General features: G+C 40.9%; 1 protein-coding gene and 1 long non-coding RNA gene across 2 annotated transcripts; one reads left to right on the forward strand and one right to left on the reverse strand.

Annotated features, from left to right (window-relative positions):
* Positions 1–292: 292 nt before the first annotated feature.
* On the reverse strand, positions 293–16,909 carry glud1b (glutamate dehydrogenase 1b). Its single transcript, XM_070926613.1, has 13 exons — positions 16,390–16,909; positions 12,194–12,274; positions 11,805–11,860; positions 11,056–11,119; positions 9,746–9,840; positions 8,387–8,566; positions 6,712–6,849; positions 6,401–6,538; positions 6,194–6,274; positions 5,075–5,198; positions 3,445–3,536; positions 2,760–2,822; positions 293–1,293 (listed from the first exon to the last, which is right to left on the reverse strand). The coding sequence occupies exons 1-13, from the start codon at positions 16,784–16,786 to the stop codon at positions 1,174–1,176; spliced, it is 1,629 nt and encodes a 542-aa protein (XP_070782714.1). The 5' UTR covers positions 16,787–16,909; the 3' UTR covers positions 293–1,173.
* Positions 3,751–5,370, forward strand: LOC139302953 (uncharacterized). The gene is made up of 3 exons (XR_011598935.1): positions 3,751–3,833; positions 4,080–4,132; positions 4,231–5,370. It is a non-coding gene; the product is annotated as an uncharacterized lncRNA (long non-coding RNA).
* Positions 16,910–17,477: the final 568 nt, after the last annotated feature.

The raw sequence follows: 17,477 nt of genomic DNA on the forward strand, positions 1-17,477 counted from the left end.
AACGGAAAATGATCGGTTTTACACTTTGGTTTCTGTACGGATTAAACAAAAGGAGAGTTTGTTTGCCTCATTGATAAGGCTGCGGGAGATGCAGCTGAATTCCTGGTTAATAAGAGAAGTTGCAGGATCTTTTCTGAGATGACAGAGTCCCTCTATCACACACACCTTTAATCCCTTTTACAGTCCACCAAATTTGTGACAAAATTGCAGTAAATAAACTGATGCGACACTTTTGTATCTTTTTCTGAACATTTTATTGGTTTCCAAAAAAATGAATAAAATAAAAATAAAAAGTTAATTCCTCCAAAACAATTTCAATGTCGAGGAACTGGACGATTAAAACTGAGGACATTTCAACAAGGGGACGGGCGGTCACAGTGACACCTAGCCCCCTCCCTGCTCCCCTTTCCTGGCCAGCGGAGGAGTCAGGGAGAAGCTGCTTTTAATATGAGATAAAGCGACGGGAAAGGGAGGGGGGAAAAAAAGAGGGGACAAGGAGTGGGAGAGCATCTACTGAATCTCGGACAGTAAAAACACAAACTATGAAAGAAAATCCTTGCTGGGAATTCTAAACGTTGGCAACTTACCCTAACCTTCACGCCTGAAGAGTGAGAGGACAAACTCAAGAGAAATAAAATGACTATTCTCTTTTATTCACATGAAGTTAAATCTAAATCCCTTTCAAATTTACTTATACTGAAGTGGCCATCTCCCTTTTAGAGCAGACCTCTTTCTGAAATAAGGCATCTGTAGTGCTGTCAAATGAAATAATTGCAACAGGAGGGCCACGCGTGCATTCAGCGATCACAAAAAGGGCGCTTTGAACATGGCTGCCACACAACAACATCATGAACGTTTTTATATGACGGCTGCAGGAGGGACAGGGTCTTTCGTTCTCTCAGGATGTTACTCTGCTTTTTCTCAATATAACCTCGGGCAAAAACAAGAACAGAGATGCTTGTAATGGCATCATAAAGATCACAGGATAAATACAGGGCTAGCCATTGTCTCACTATATGTGAGTGTGTGTGTGTGTGTGTAAAAGAGCCAAAGAGCAGCGATAAACAGTGATATGTTCTGAAGGCTGTTTAGAAGTTGGAAGAAGGCATGAGAGGGTGATCAATAGCAGGAGGGTGGGGGGAGGGAGAGGAAGTGTGGGTCATGATTGGCCATCTATGTGAAGGTAAGCCCCGCCTCGTTGTAGACTTTGAAGACCTTCTCGATGGCGTTGACGTAGGCGGCCGTCCGAAGGTCCAGGCCCAGGTTGTACTTGCTTGCTGTGCGCATGATTTGCTGGGAAGGAAGAAAAGAACATGTTACACATGTTGACCAACAGTAGTTCCAACAACTCAGATGGTTGCCCTTGAAGGATAGAGCTGTATGACTACAATTAACAACAGAGTCCCTGAATGTCTCAAAGACCACCTTCAAAGGATTACACAGACCAGAGCAGGAGCTGGTAATTTGTGCTTGCTGACGTTTAGTACCAGCAGGAATAACTGTTCCTTTAGGTTCTGTGTTAAGAATTGGAATAAGTCGCCTTTGCACATGAAAATAAGTAACTTCAAATTATGGCTTATGGGAAACTTGGAACAGGAATTAAGGGTTAGGGTTACATACTTTTTACATACTACATATAATGCAATTTAATACCTTGTTTTGGTCATACTGAGACAATAAGGCCAACAATTCTTTATTAAGTACATTCATTTATTGACGTATGTCACATTTTTGTACTTCCCAGCTGTATATAACAATAATTCCTAGTAATATAATTAATTAATTAACGTGACCTGAACACAGATAAGTGTCAGAAAATTGATAGATGACCCAATTAAAAATAATGAATTAAGTTAATTTTGCCAAATTTGGCACTTGCCCAGTGGCAACAGGGATTGCTACAGGTCTGATGGCGCCGACTCAAACTCCACAAAAAAGGATTTCATAGCCTCCTGTAGCACAAACCACTGTCGCACCAGTCTCACTTGTAGTTTACAGATATGATGTGTCCAAACTGCCGAAATTCACATACAAAAAGTCATAAATAAGAGACACTATTTAAGACTTTTTTAAGGCCGTTTTGAGTTAAATGCTTTTTAAAAATTTTCAAAACCTGCATATACCCTGTTGGAATTGTAAGCTGATCAACCTAGTTATAATCTATATGTATGATGTTTGACTTAAAGGTATTTATTGTGTCGGGTAGTTGGTCGCATGAGGTCATCTACCTGGAGTCTTTTATCTGAGCTATCTTTACATCAACAACTACAAAGGAAATAATTCTTTAAATTTATTAGAGATGTACCACATCCCGTCATATCAGGAGCCAATAGTGACCTTATTAAATGCATCAGGTTTTGGCCAGATGTAACAATCCACATTTAATACAAATTCTTTGTCAATATCACACATTTAATTGTTTCCACTATTACGGAAGTTACACTCATTAAAGGACAAGTTTGTAGTGTCACAGCAATCTCTGGACTCATGTTACCCTACATAAAAACAATCCCATACAGTGACGTATACTGATTTTACAAACAATTAATGTACACATTTCCCCAGTATTGTTGATAAAAAAAATGGTATTGGTTTACACTGAGACGGGGGGCATGACAGAAGAAGTCTGAGAACCACTGCACTGGCTAACATTTCCAGATTTCTGAAGTGCCACTCATACGTTTCCTCTCATAATACATAATATGGTGCCTGTTCCCTAAAAACAGGTTGTACTGTGTTATGTCCGTACGATCACTTACCCGGGCAGATCTCTCCATGGTGTAGGCCAAGCCAGAGTGAACAATATCTTTCTCAGAGGCACCCTGCAAAGGAAGACAAATGTTAACCACACATTTAACCCCAAGAACGACACAGTATGTATGCAAAGTAGTCCTGAAATGATTAATCAGACAGAAAATGTATATTAACAATAACAAACATTAGCTTGGTTGCATGCTTTTACAATTGAGAATTCAGTGCTTGTGTTGCATGTCTTTCTTCTAATTAGTCTTTGTTATTCCAGGGGAGGAATGTTCACTGCATCAGGACAAAATAATATACTTCATTATAAAATATTAAGCTGATAGCTACATGAAGCTCATAATATATGAAATCAAGAAGTATTTTGCTTTCTTCCTGTGATAATTGTGTTGATGCTATGTGTGTATTATTTTCATAGTAAATAAACAAAAATCTACCAACTTGTATGTTGTATCATGATAGAAGCAGAAATAAAAAGTAACCTGGAGACGGGCAAGTGGGAGAAAGCGAGGGCTTTAGAGACTTTAGTGTGCGAGCATATGGCTATTTCCTGGAGGCAGTATGTACCAGTTTAGACCCGATATGTATCGAACTCGCCAAGGTATCAGTAGAATCAGTAGTCGTCAGTTTTTGACCAGCACTAGTCTGTGCATGGATATGTGTGTGTCAGCAGATGTTACTCACAGCAACTCTGGCCTGGAAGTCAGCAGTAGGTACAACGGGTATGGGTCCTCCCTGCTTGCCAAACTTCCTCTCTAAACTTTCCTGCACAGACACTAGAAGGGAAAACAGAGGAAATGAAAAAGACCTCAGAATCCATGACAAATACCAGTGATGGCACACCCTGATCTAGTTTTACAACTCTACATCCTTCATTTGTCTTATATGACCATACATGGTGAACAGTGGTTCTTCAATTTAATCATTGGCTGTGTGTGAACATGACAAGAGTATAAATAAAAAAGGGAAAGACGTTGTCTGAGACAGATCCTCTCTCGGACAGAGACTTCACATCGGCCGACACCTGTTTACACAGCAACATCACCGACGCCACCTGAACCGCCACAGATTCAGTAAGAATACATCTATTTGTTTGTCCTTCTAATTCTTGTTGACTTGAATTTTTTATTTTGACTTGTTCTACTTCTTATAGTTAAATTAAATATTGAAACAATTGCTGCAGTAAAAGAAGAAGTAAAAGTTTTCACACAGGACAGAGGGAAGCTGGGGAGGTAGAGGTGATATATTATGGGTAGGTTAGACTTTAGACGCCCACATCTGATGTGAATCCTGATCTGAGGTTTGTTTTGTGCCTTCAGGAAGCAGCTATAGAAGAAAGAGTAATCCATCACAACAGCAAGAGACATACAAGGTATAACACCAACGCAAGTCTGAGTACTGTGTTGTACCATTTATTAGTAGCATGTTCATTTACAAAAAATAATGGTTCTTTTTTTTGTTTGAATATAGATGGCCGCTTGTCCTATTGACTACCCGCCCGGATGTAGCGACACAAAAAAGGAAACGTTCAGAGAGAAAACACTGAGGGGCAACAAAGACATTCTCTATTATGATACTCAAGAAGGTAAAAAGTGGAACCTAATTTTCATGAGCACACTTGTAAGAGAATGGCTGAATGCAATGAAGACAAAATATCCTGAGCTTGAGGAAATTCAACAGGACAATCTAATCAGACTCAAGTCCAAGGAAGGTACCATATCTTTCTATCCGACAGTAAAGGTTATGGTACATGGCAAACTGATGGAGAGATTTGAGAAAGATTTTCCAGAAATGAAACAAATGACAGAGCCAGGTGCCTTAGAAGCACAAATGGCAGCATTGGGCATAAACAATGAGGAAGGTAGTTCTGACGAGCCAGAGGACAAGGGCACTCGTCCCCAAACCAACTGATGAGAACTAGATTGTCTGATGAATAAGTACGAACAGACAGAAACAACAAAAAGAAAAAAACACTTCACAAAATCATTAAAAATGTATCTTATAACTGATTAACTGATTATTAAAGCTTTTTCCTACCATCTTATTTCATGAATAGGTAACTGGGATGTGAAATCAATTACAGATTATTTTCTGATTTGCAATACATTTGTCATGTACTGTACATCTGTACAATTTCTGGTTCTGGTGTTAATACTTTGTTTTAGGATTAATGATTAAGAGTTAAAAATGAAAAATCAAATATCATTTGATGGAAATGTAATGATAATGTATCTTACAATTGTTTCTTATGACCCTGGCACACTGTAGTCTGTCGGTGGGTTATGGAGGAAGTAAAGAGAAGTCTTGTACTCACTGAGCAGGTGGTAGTTTGAGTCTCTCTCATATTTGAAGGTCAGTCTTCCATAGCTGACATGGTTGAGATTCTTCAGCCACTCGAAATAAGACACTGTCACACCGCCAGCATTCAGGTACATGTCCTGCAGGAAGAAACATCACATACTCAGACATCTGCCGGCTTGTCTTCTCTCCTCTGTGTGTAAAATGATTTTGATTTCATTTTCATCTGTACTGCAAAAATGTTTGTAAGATTTGATTTGGGAAGAAAATGATTTTTTCGGTATAATAATAATAAAAATACTTTTAATGAAACGCTTTTGTGAAATTCATTTTTTGACAAACCCACATGAAAACAGGTTCAAGAGCAAGAACTGAGAAAGAAAATTGATAAGTAAAAATCTGTTGTTCAGAATATTTTATTCTGCTTTTTTTGTTTGGGTTTCACCTTCATGGTTTAAATATTATATTTACATATTTGTGTTTTGACTTTTTCTGTAACATTAAATAAATAATCATATAAAGTTTCAGAAAAAAACCCTCATTATTCATTAGGAGTTCAGCACTCAACAGAACTCAGTTAATCTGCTTCATCAAGACTGGTTGGATGTGGTTTGATCAGATTTGATTGACAGTGCTGGAAACATAATTGTCATCAGATTTAGATTCAAATGTTGCTTAATCCTGATTGGTGAGACCAGTGAGAAGCTCAGATAAAAACACAAATACAGAATCTTTCATGTGAAATAACCAAAAAGTAAGTGTTGTGTTCATGTAGGAACCCATCACTCATAATAAGAAGTTAATTAAGTCTTCACTGAACTTAACTTGCCACCACAGTGCCGTCTAGCATAAATGTTCAAGAGATTTGGTGACATCAATCCTGTGATTTGTTTTAACACTCAATAAACCAGTTTATTCACTTGAACTGAGCAGAGGGAAACAATCAATACCAATTTGAAGTTCTGAATTATTTCAAAAGCTTGTTTAAAATCAGCTTCATATCTGATATCATATCATCCAAATACTGCAAAATTTAGTAGTTATATGTGTGTGTGTGTGTGTGTGTGTGTGTGTGTGTGTGTGTGTGTGTGTGTGTGTGTGTGTGTGTGTGTGTGTGTTGTGTGTGTGTGCTTACAGGAATAACCATGACGTTGTTCTCCAGGAAGACCTTGTCAGCATCTGGAGTGGTGGGACCATTGGCACCCTCAGCAATGATCTTGAACAGACAAAATACCAACACTCTCTTCACATGACTGCGACCAAGTTGCCCTGTCCTTACTCATGTGAATGCAAAGGACGACTTAAGACACACAACCGTGGGTAAATCAAAGTGAGTGTTTACCTTGGCCTTGATCCTGGGGGCGTTGAGACGCGTGAGCTGCTTTTCTCCGGCAGCAGGGATCAGAATGTGGCAGTCGGCTTCCAAAATGTTCCCTTCATAGGGTTTGGCTCCAGGGAAGCCCACAATGGTGCCGTGTTGCTACAGAAAACACACACACACACACACACACACACAGAGGAGAAAAATATTAGAACGTTTCAATGAGGGTGAAATGTAGAAAAGGTTGTATTTCCAGAAGCAGAAAAATAGGAATAAAAGAAGAGGATAAGAGAAAGGAGACAGAAGTGAGGGGAAGGCAGCTGTGCTGGTACCAGTTTGTAATCCTCCAGCTGTTTGGGGTCGATGCCGTCTGGGTTGTAGATGGCTCCATCAATCTCACCGATGCCCACACATTTGGCCCCAAACCTGTGTAGGTACCTCATGGAGTGGAGACCCACATTACCAAAGCCCTGTGAAAAGTCACAGCAAGGCAATAGTTTAAAAAGCCTTTAAAAACGTTAAATAATATAATAGTATTCTTATTTGTTACACCCTGTTTTACTCAACCATAAAATATGATTCAGCTCCATGCAACTACATACTCTGATGCCACCATGTGGTCAGTTTAGGTTATAACATCATCATCATCTAATGTAGCATGACCTGAAATGAGACCTCAGGCCATATGTTTGATTAAACTATCCTGTGTAAATGGGGGTGAGAAATGAAGACAAATAAACAAAACAGGCACAGATTTTGTCTGGGGCAAATCTTTCTGTTGCCTGGTTACAATCTAAAATGTATATAAATATTTCAAGACACTTCATTGTTGATGCCAAGCTCCTGTAAATTTCTATAAACGCAGTCCAATCACTGGATTTACAACCTCGCCCACAATGATCTAAGACTACCAGAGATTAAAGGACAGCAACCTCTGTATAAATAGTATAGCAAAATCTCTAACGTGCCCCCCTTGATACCATACTAGAGATCTGCTCTCTCCTCACTCACAAATAAATCTCTAAGAAAATCTAATCTCAGCACAACATAATCCACACACACACACACACACACACACACACACACACACACACACACACACACACACACACACACACACACACACACACACACACACACACACACACACACACACACACACACACACACACAAGGATAAGCTTTTTGAACATCCACGTCATGCTTCTTCATCTCCTCAATGACGCCCTCCTCATCCCTCACTCAAATACTCCACAGACATTATCCCCTTTCAACATCCCTCATTGTTTCTGTAGTGTTGCTGAAAACAATCAGCTTCTTTGCAAATCTCTATTAAGCAAGGAAAGCATATTTGTGTGTGTGTGACCATGTCATGTGAGGAGCTGCCATGTGTTAAATGGAAGTGAAACTGCTAAGGAGAATAAACTGCTCTGAGACTTTTCATCCCCACAGAGGCCCTTCGCTTCTTACAGATTTACAGTTTAAATCAGAGGTATCCTTAAAGCAAAGAGTGCAGTGGTGAATAACACTAAACACTGAAATCATGGAAAGGCCATTCTTTCTATGTTTCTTTATAATGCCTCTTTGTTTAAGACGGACGCTAAAACAAATAAACATAATTTATTTTTTCTCAAGCAAAGTCTCGTCATGCAGAAATTAGTCTTTTAGCTATAGAAACTCAGCTCAAACATCAACTGCTCTACTCTTCTGTTAACTGGTCCCACTCACTTACTGAATCATCATTTCTCATGAACAAAAGGGGGGAATCTCCTTCAGTTCACTGCAGCTTGGTATGAGCAGATCGGGGCCAGGCTAAAACAGATGGCAGGGCTCCGATTGCTCCAAAACCCCTCATCATGACTTCAAATGAAACTTTAAATCCTGCGAGTATCTGCGAGCAAATATCTACAGTACATTTAGGGTCTCATCTTTCCTCTTGAGTAAAATGTTTCTTCTATGCTCAAAACATGCCTGTGTGTTAGTGTGTGTGTGTGTGTGTGTATGTACCTGGATGATGAAGGTCTTGTCCTGGAAGCCTGGTGTCAGGCCCAGCATGCTCATGTAGGACGCCTCATTAATGAAGTTCTCGATGCCGTGGAAAACTCCACGACCGGTGGCCGAGATACGTCCGTGGATTCCTCCCTGGCTGATGGGCTTTCCTGTCACGCACGCATGGGCGTTGATGTCCTGCACACACATACAGAGAAGATCAGACCACATAGACCATAGACTGAAGAAGATTATGCACACAGCACTGGTATCAATGTCCACAGGTTACCAAAGGAGGTATCTGAAGCGTCAATTTGGGAGAAGAATTGAGTGGCAACCAACATGGCTGAGTGTGATTGGCTGAGACGCATATCAATTATGCAAACACAGCCCACAACATACTATTCTTAAAGCCTTAATGTCTCCAATGAGCCTCAAAGTTGCCACCTGGAAACCCACTAGAAATTGTGAAATCAGCACTGAGACCAGAATTTCTCAGAAAAATAGAAAATCTGCTCCTTTTTTTTTTCCTTAATGGAATTCAATACAGGAACCTGCATCTAGTGGCCATTAGTGGAATTGCATCTGTCTTCTCTGCATTAGCTTTAGCTTTCGGCCATGGTGTTAACTGCTTGACATAAACACAGTGAGAGGTTGTGTAGTATCAGGCAGTGCAACAGCTGACGGCACATCAGTACTCACTACCCATAATCCTCTACCCTCAGATACCCAGAGCAGGAATGTGTCACCCACGCCAAAGCCCTGCCAGGGGTATCTGGAACAGAGGGCACATGACTAGGTAAGGTGAGAGGAGAGTGGAACGTGAAACTGAGTAACATGCAGAAAAGGAGGGGATGAGATGTGTAATAACACGAAAACCCAAAGATTTTCAGTTTATGAAGAGCAGCTGGAACCAGAGAATGTTTGGCATAACTGATTTAAACAGATATAAAATATTTTGCCAAATAACTTTTTGTCCATCGATTAATCACTCTAGTCTAGTATAGAATCAGTACTATTTGACTATTCAGATCAACCCTTTAACAGCTGTGGCATAGACATGAACACATGCTTAAACACACACATGGGTAAATATTTTCCATCTTTGGCCAAATAAGTCCTGTTTAACAGGTTTTGATACAAGAATGATTAAGTCACACACACACACACACACACACACACATAGGCCTCAGTGTGTAAACTGTGCTTCTAAGAGAGGAGGAATGACTCAGTGGTCGGCTGGGAAGGGAGCGGCAGGAAACCACTGTTCATGGTTTACATATGACTCATTCCTTGCTTATAATTTGGCCTATTTTAAAATTTGTACCAAGAACCAGCCAAGTCATACAGATTGGTCGTGTATGTCTGAGAACTCACAGTGTGCGCAATGGTGTTGGCGTATGTGTCCGCAATCCAGGACATTTCCCTCTCTCCTGTGCTCATGTCTGGGGCTGGGACATCGATGCCAGGTCCTGGTGAAGAAAGCCGAGTAGGAGAGGGAGGGAGGGAGAAATGGAAAAGTTAATAAAGCCTGCCATTCACCATGCAGGAAACGAGTACATACTTCACACACGGGACGTTAACATGGATTTGTCTCATAGAGTATCACAAACTAGGTTTCAGTCTTGACAACTAGGTACCTCTGCTGATCCTAAAAGTTTGAATGGACATAAAGTCACTGGCAATATGAATTGGGATGACAGGGGAAATATGAGTGCCAGGCTTTGTGTCATATATACATGTGGCCTCGTATCCTCGAACAAGGTCCAAAAACAGAAGCAGGCATGCAGAGAGGTGGGGGATGGGACTACTGGGAGAGAGCGAAAAGGATGCATTTGTCAACAAGGGCAGTTTGACCATGTTAGACTCACACTGACAGAACAGGCCAGTGATGTGTGCAGTGGGTACTGATTTGCCTCCAGGGCGGATAAAAATTCACTAGTGAGTAAAACCATACTTGTACAAAACCTCAAAACGACACAACTATTGCTGTCTGCTGGCATACATCAGACAGTGTCATATATCTCTTTGCTGTGTTTGAACTGCACACATTATAAATATTAACATGCATGAACAAACTGGCTGTATAGGGGCTATTAACCTGCCGAACCAGTGTATATGTGTATGTGTGGCCTTGCTCAACATTGTTACACCAATATTTCAACTTTTTAACGGAAACAAATTACCATTTTGATTATTATGTCCCCCAGTTGAACATGGTAACATGTAAATATCTTCCCAAAGGTATGCAGGTTGCCTTGTTTTGACCTTTCCACCTGTTACTGCATTAACCCCTGAGTGATCTCACATAGCATATCCATCAGCTTTGGTTGAAAGACCTTATGACCAACAATGAACAAATATATACATTAGGAGATTATGTCTGCTTTCTTCATCTGTAAATGCAGGTTCAAGTTCAACTTTCATCTCAATCCCCTGCTTCTTTTTCACCATAATTAATTGTCTCCCTTTTGACACTGGCACACCCTGTGCTACCCCAACCTGAATAAACAGCACTAGATGACAGGAAATGTTTACTTCTCTGGGTGGAAACCTTCACCTCTCACCACCACAGCCATTGTAATAGAGTCAAATAACAAGAACACTGTTACACACCAAATACCAAGCAGTGCGGCAAATGAATACAACAAGTTATTAAATTACTTTTGGAAGACATAAAAACTCACCAATAAAACCCTTCTTGGCCAGCTCAATTGTGAATCTCCTGGTAATCTTCTCCAGCTCATTATCCTGCAACAGACAGACAGTGTGGACTTTAAAAAAAAAAAAAAAAAAAGCATGTTGTTGTTTGGTTACAGTATAATAAAACGTTCAAGGAAGGGAAGTTGTTAAAAAAAAAAAAAGACAAAAGGAAGGCAAAGACAGTGTATTACTAACAGTAATTCAAACAGTGTCTCGTCCATAAAAATAAATAGTTTCCTTTAGATGTTTATAAAAGATGCTTCTGGCATTTTGTTTAGGGGTTTCCTTCCAGTTAACTCTGAGCTCAGAGGCAACAGCCAGTGACCTTCATGCCTGTTTATTTGACAGTATTCATCAATAGACAGACTAAAGTCCCCATCCATAATCCAATAAAAGATTTGACTTAACCGCAAAATACTCAAATACATCTGGTCATCTACTGACACTACAGTTCCTCCAGCCTTAACCTAAAATTTTATTCAAGACACAAAGACACATTACACTATCTTCTTCAAGGATAAGACCTGCCTTTTGCATTCTTGCGTGATTGAATCATCATGTGTTTGTTTAGATGTGAGAAAGACAGAAACACAGGAAAACTGCGATGACTGCCAGCCTCGTGAATGTTAAGTGCTCTTTTCTATACGTATTATAGCAGACGGTTAAACATGTCTGTGCATCTCTACATGTGCATGTGAGTGTGGGGGAAGAGGATTGACATCAGAAGGCTTACAGAGTAATTCCTGGGGTTGATCTTGACTCCAGCTTTGGCTCCCCCAAATGGCACATCTGAAGGAGAATAATAAAGCTTAAAAACTGCAGGAACATTCACATGCTTGTGTCAAACACACATGACTTTAAGATACACATGTAGATTCACATTTCTTAATGTGTAATTAGTAGGAAAAGAAAACAAAAGAACTAGTCTCTGGCTCTGTTGCATGACCAATAGCATCCTGGCAAATGTAGTCAAAAGCAGTGCACTGAGTTTTTTTGAATATTAAATATAAAAAGGTGGATGAATGACAACAACTTTGTAAGACAAACAGTATTAATATGTATGTGGAGATCAGGGGATAACCAGCAGGAGGCTTTGTGGAAGGCTAAGGCTTTAATACTTACCGACAACAGCACACTTGTATGTCATCAGAGAGGCCAAGGCTTTGACCTCATCCACAGACACATCTGTACTGTAACGGATACCTGAGAGAAACACACACACATACAGGGAGCAGTTTACAACACAGCCACTATACAAAGAAATAACAGAAAACGTTTTTATTATGGTTAAATTATTTCTTTTTGTATGATAAAAACAAACATTTTACCAAAGTGTACTGTATTTTGACATTATTTATATGCTAGGTGGTGAGTTCAAGAGCCTTGTATATTTGCAGTAGTATTAAGTGTTCAGACTGCAACATGGGGAAATCATTAGCCTACACTGAACCGGTGTCAACTACAGTATATGTGTAGCTCAACAACATATAAGGGGAATGACTAACAGAGATAGAGCACTGACAAAGACTGGCCTGGGCCAATAATTACAGCATCTCCACCACCATACGAGACCACATGAACAGGCCAGAGATCACTGATTGAGCCTGGCAGTCACGGAAACAGCAACGGGCGGGCGGAGACCGAATCAACCAATCCAAGCCCTCCATTCTGACCCCAGCCCTCAATCTATCATTCCTTCCTGTTGTCTGGGGTTTACTACAGTCGTCACGGTAACATGTGTGGGCCAGTCTGTGTGCTGCATTACATGAGATCTTACAGCCAGGCTGCCCAAGTCATACTACCCTATCTGACGGGCACAGTGCATGTATGAGACTGTCCGGCAGTACCAAATATAGCTCATCCAGAGTTAGCTTACGCAGAGAAACCCAAGGACAAACTGCACAAAGAGGAGACGGCAGATTGCTTTACAGGGACAAAAGCACGGTGTGTGTGTGTGTGTGTGTGTGTGTGTGTGTCTCTATTTTCAAGTGTTCAACGGGAAGCACAAGTAAAAGCCCACCCACTATGATGTCATCTTTAAGTGCCATTTAATGACATCAGTTTGTGCCCACCTACTTCTATTTGTGTTATTGCAGTCAGAGGAAAAGATCAATCCTCCCAAAACAAAGCTCCACCTTTAAGAGCGCAGCTGTGGTTCTCCCTCTATCTTTATTTTCATTCATCCAAAGATCAGCTGAGTTACATCGGGCAGACAGAGAACAATCTTGAGCTCACTGATCAAATTAAAAGAAAGGGGGGAAAAAAAGGAAGCCTTGCTGCCGACCCATCCCCCATCCAACCAGCAGCTCACCACAGCAACCAGATCCAAAACATATCTGTAAACACATTCCTCTGCAATGGAAAGCAGATTTTTTGGAAAATAACAGAAAATCTGAGCCTACACTGAAATTCAGTCCCTGAGTCAGTTTCATTTCTACAGTCAGACTTGAAGGCCCGATATGATGGGGCTTTCTAAAGCAACCTGCCAAATATCTAGACTTCTTTTAAAATACATTTTTGGGCTTTTGCTTAAATGATGGTGCGTTTGGTTAAAATAACTGGTTCAATTATTCAGTGTATTTGCCCTAGCGTGATATTTTTTCCTTAGTTTCTTCCTATCAATTAATTTGTTTCTTTAGCGCACAGATGATAGTTTGTCAGTCTTTTAAAAGTGGGATATTTTAATAAGGCACACAATTATGCATGCTATTAGAAGCTGTACTAATGGTAAAGGCAATTAATTTTTAATTTTTCAAGTGTAAAAAGAAAATACATTTTGGAGATCTAGTGGGACTAAGGTCTCTCTAACAACAGCTGATGTACATGACATTAATTATAAGCAGGATATTGTGGTCTGCATGTAATAACCCACAAATCATTTTTAAATGGTGTTTTGTGAAGTGTGAATTTGTCCAGGAGAGATTTTGATTAAGTTACAAGGACTCTGCATTCAACTATGTGACATGTGACAACAGTGACCTGAAATATCCAACAGATTTATTCCACTTCTGCACAGAAAGGAGAAGGATGTTGACAATTTAGCAGATTAAACAAAACTTGAGTGGGTACTATTTAACAACAGGACAACATTACACAAACTCTCTTCTGGGGGTATGCGAACAACTATGCATACACACACGATGTTCCTAAGTTAAGACTCTCACTCAGGAGTCAGTGTGGTCCAGCCCAGCAGCTGTCAATCTGTGTGGCTCTGAAAAGCTGGTGTATGAGCACCACATGCACACACAAAAACAGCCTTTGCACTTTGTAGTTTGAGCTGAACAGCCATAAGGGTCTATGCACTATATTAATGATTAAACCCACTGAAAAATAACTGCTCTTGCTCCTATCCCACTTCTATTATCCAGGACTTCAGCATAAAGGACCTATGAGACTTGTTTAATGGGTCGCTACAATGAATACATTGTCAATTAAATCAAATTGTGTAAACTGCATAATTTTTTTATGTGTAGGCCAACTTAAGATCTGAGACAAGTGAATCCTGGCATAATTGTAGGATCAAGTCTAGAAGTTGCTGTGGTTCCTATGAGAATTCTTTTTTTGTGTGTACAAATTATTTTAATTTGGCAGGCAGAGCAACAAATCCAAATGATTAGTTTTATCCTACTTACATTCTCAGCTTTTTTGCCACTAAATCTAAGTGAATCAGAAGTTAACACTTTTGATTTGTGTGGCCTACTATTGTGACCACTGGTTCGCTGTAACTTGGATCTGGATAAGGCAACAGGAGAGAGGAGAAGATATTTAATAATACTACCAAGGTAGAAGACTGATAATGCCAAGCTGGGTTTTGATTTAGGTTTGGATTCAAGTGATGCTCGGCTCTCCTCAGGCTTTTATGAGATGGATAGAGGCAATGACGGTCTTTAAATGTTATTGATTTTACCCATATGGCTTCTCTGAGTGATCTCTTACTGATAACTGACTGGACTGCTTGTGGTGGTGGAGATTCATAAACTGGTGCACTTACTTGCAGTGCATTACTGTTAAGCAGTTTTGGGGAGAAATCGGTAATGGATATTTTATCTAGGTGCCATACATTTTTTTAAATCAGTTCATATGTACAGTACAGCACAGTGCCCATGCACCATGTGCATGTCTTCATGAAGAAATATGTCTCCCCAGAATAGGTCTACATTCGCAACATCAGCTACATTAAGCACATGGTGTGGAAAGGTTTCATAGTGTTAATACCAGCCCAATGTCCGCTACACACCATTCAAACATGCCCTTTGACTAACTGGCTGCCTGAATGGCATGTCTCTTTCTACTGAGAATGCCTCCTCTCCACAGTACCCTCCCCCACCTGTCACACTGCTGACAAATAGGAGTGCCTGGAAACACAACCACCCCCTCCCCAGCTCTCACACCTCCTGTCTTCCTATACATCATAGCCCTCTATTCACAAATTACCCACAGTGCACTGCAGCTGTAGCCCATAATGCCTCTGCTTTGAACCTTGAACTTTGAACCAAAGAGCATATCGTGTTATATCATCTGACAGCCCAAGGCTGACACATAAAACTAATTTAAACAGTGAATTTCAGTATGTGTCTACCAAGTGAGTGGAGCCCATATTGTGTGCATTTGCCTCACTTTTGCCTGTGTGTATTAATCACCTGACAAAACAGTGCATGAGCAATAGGTCTTCAATGGTAAACCATGTCTTTTGTGCAGCCAAGGCCTGACATAACACCTGATGCCTTCAGGGCTGCCCTCACCATCACATCATACATCTGACACACAAGTTAGAATAAGAGAAGACCAGATCAGTGCATCCATCCAGTTTTGAACCAGATCAGAGCACTGGATTGTGAGAAACTGTATTATGGGGAGGCAAAAGTATTGTACATGAAAGACAAGATTTAAGAGGGATGGCAGGAGCTCGACACTGCTCACAAAGTATGGACGCTGCTGCAGTTTGATAGGTAGCTTGCTGCTAGCCTGCAAGCTAACAAACTACAGTAACATTACAGCCACTGGTGAGCAGGAAGGTCACTGTAACTTAAACAGCACAAAAGTCTCATATGAGTGCAGTGCGCAGTTGTGATATACTAAACATGACTGATGAGCAGTTATTACAAAAACAAGGGTGGAGCTAACTACGTGGTTAGCTAAGAATACAATCGTTAAGTTGTGTGTAACGGTAAACTACAGTAACGTTAGCAGCTCTTTACAGCAGCTGCCTTGTGTTTGGTGCTTTTAACTAGCTAAATGTTACTGCTAACTAAAGCTAAGTAGCTGGCTTAAGCTAGCTGACATCGGGGCCAATCGGAGAGGTTTGGCTCAATTCTTACCCCCTTTGCAGGGTGTCCTGTGCTGGCTGTGCTGGGCGCGGTACCCCTCAACCACTTCCCACTCTCCGTTATCCCTCCTGATGGGGAAAGACACGCTCAAGACGTGATTACAGGGCTTGATGATGCGCAGGATTCCCCGTACACGGTTCCTCTTCTGCTCGGGGCTCTCCCTAGTCCTCAGATCCTCCACCAGCTTGTCCTCGACGATGGAGGCGCCGCGGTCGAAGAAGCCCTCGACCATCCTGAAGAAGTTGGGGTCGTCAGGCTTGTCCGCTGCATCGGCATAGCGACGGACCCGCATCAGGGACGAGGACACCGGGAGAGCGGAGTCCACGCACCCCGAGGCCAGGGCACTACCCGCAGAGCGGCTCAACAGCTCCCCGAAATACCGATACATGACTGTAACTAGCTAACCGTGTAAACGAACTAATAAAAGGCAACTAAACAACAAGGACAATGGGGGTGACGACAGGAGAATGGGGGTAGAATGAGCGACACAGCAACTCCTCACCGTGTCCCGTCCTCTGGCCGAGTGGGGAATGGCATGCTGTGTCAGTTTGCTTTAAAAGGCAGCACGAGCCAAGGAGAGCAGTGGGGGCTCCTCGGGGCGCACGCGGAAGAGGAGGACCAAACGGATGCGCGCTCCCGTCCGAAGCAGTTGACAGCGCGCGCTCCCGAGTATGCGCCGTTAATTTTGAAAGGCAATGAACAAAAAAAAGGGAAAGAAAGGACATTAAATCATATAAATGAATTTATTTTCATGTAGAGAGCAATGGTTGGGTAATACTGCTTTAAAGAATAATTGTATGTGATCTGTTCACAGTTAAGTCGAAATGGTCGAAACTGGTTAGTAGCCTAATATGTTTGGCAATATACAAAACAAAAATGGTGCTATGTGTTGTAGAGAAAACATCAACACTTGGCCATATCATCATTATTAATTAGGCAAGTATTAAATAACCATGCATTCAGATGCCCTCTAGTCATTTTGGACTGATTTACAAGACAAGCACACTTTAGATTAATAATTCACTTATTCGCTTTCCTGCTGAGAGATAAATAAGAGGATCAATACCACTCTCATGTCT

The sequence above is a fragment of the Enoplosus armatus genome, chromosome 20, assembly GCF_043641665.1.
Source record: "Enoplosus armatus isolate fEnoArm2 chromosome 20, fEnoArm2.hap1, whole genome shotgun sequence".
In the NCBI taxonomy this organism is placed as follows: domain Eukaryota; kingdom Metazoa; phylum Chordata; class Actinopteri; order Centrarchiformes; family Enoplosidae; genus Enoplosus; species Enoplosus armatus.

What these genes read in the sequence shown, in the direction of transcription:
- glud1b (XM_070926613.1), bottom strand. Translation starts at nt 16,786, where the DNA reads ATGTATCGGTATTTCGGGGAGCTGTTGAGCCGCTCTGCGGGTAGTGCC. An exon ending in ATACAAGTGTGCTGTTGTCG is followed by an intron (nt 11,861 to 12,193) that starts GTAAGTATTAAA and finishes ATTCTCCTTCAG; the next exon opens with ATGTGCCATTTGGGGGAGCC. An exon ending in ACAAGACCTTCATCATCCAG is followed by an intron (nt 6,850 to 8,386) that starts GTACATACACAC and finishes GACTTTTCACAG; the next exon opens with GGCTTTGGTAATGTGGGTCT.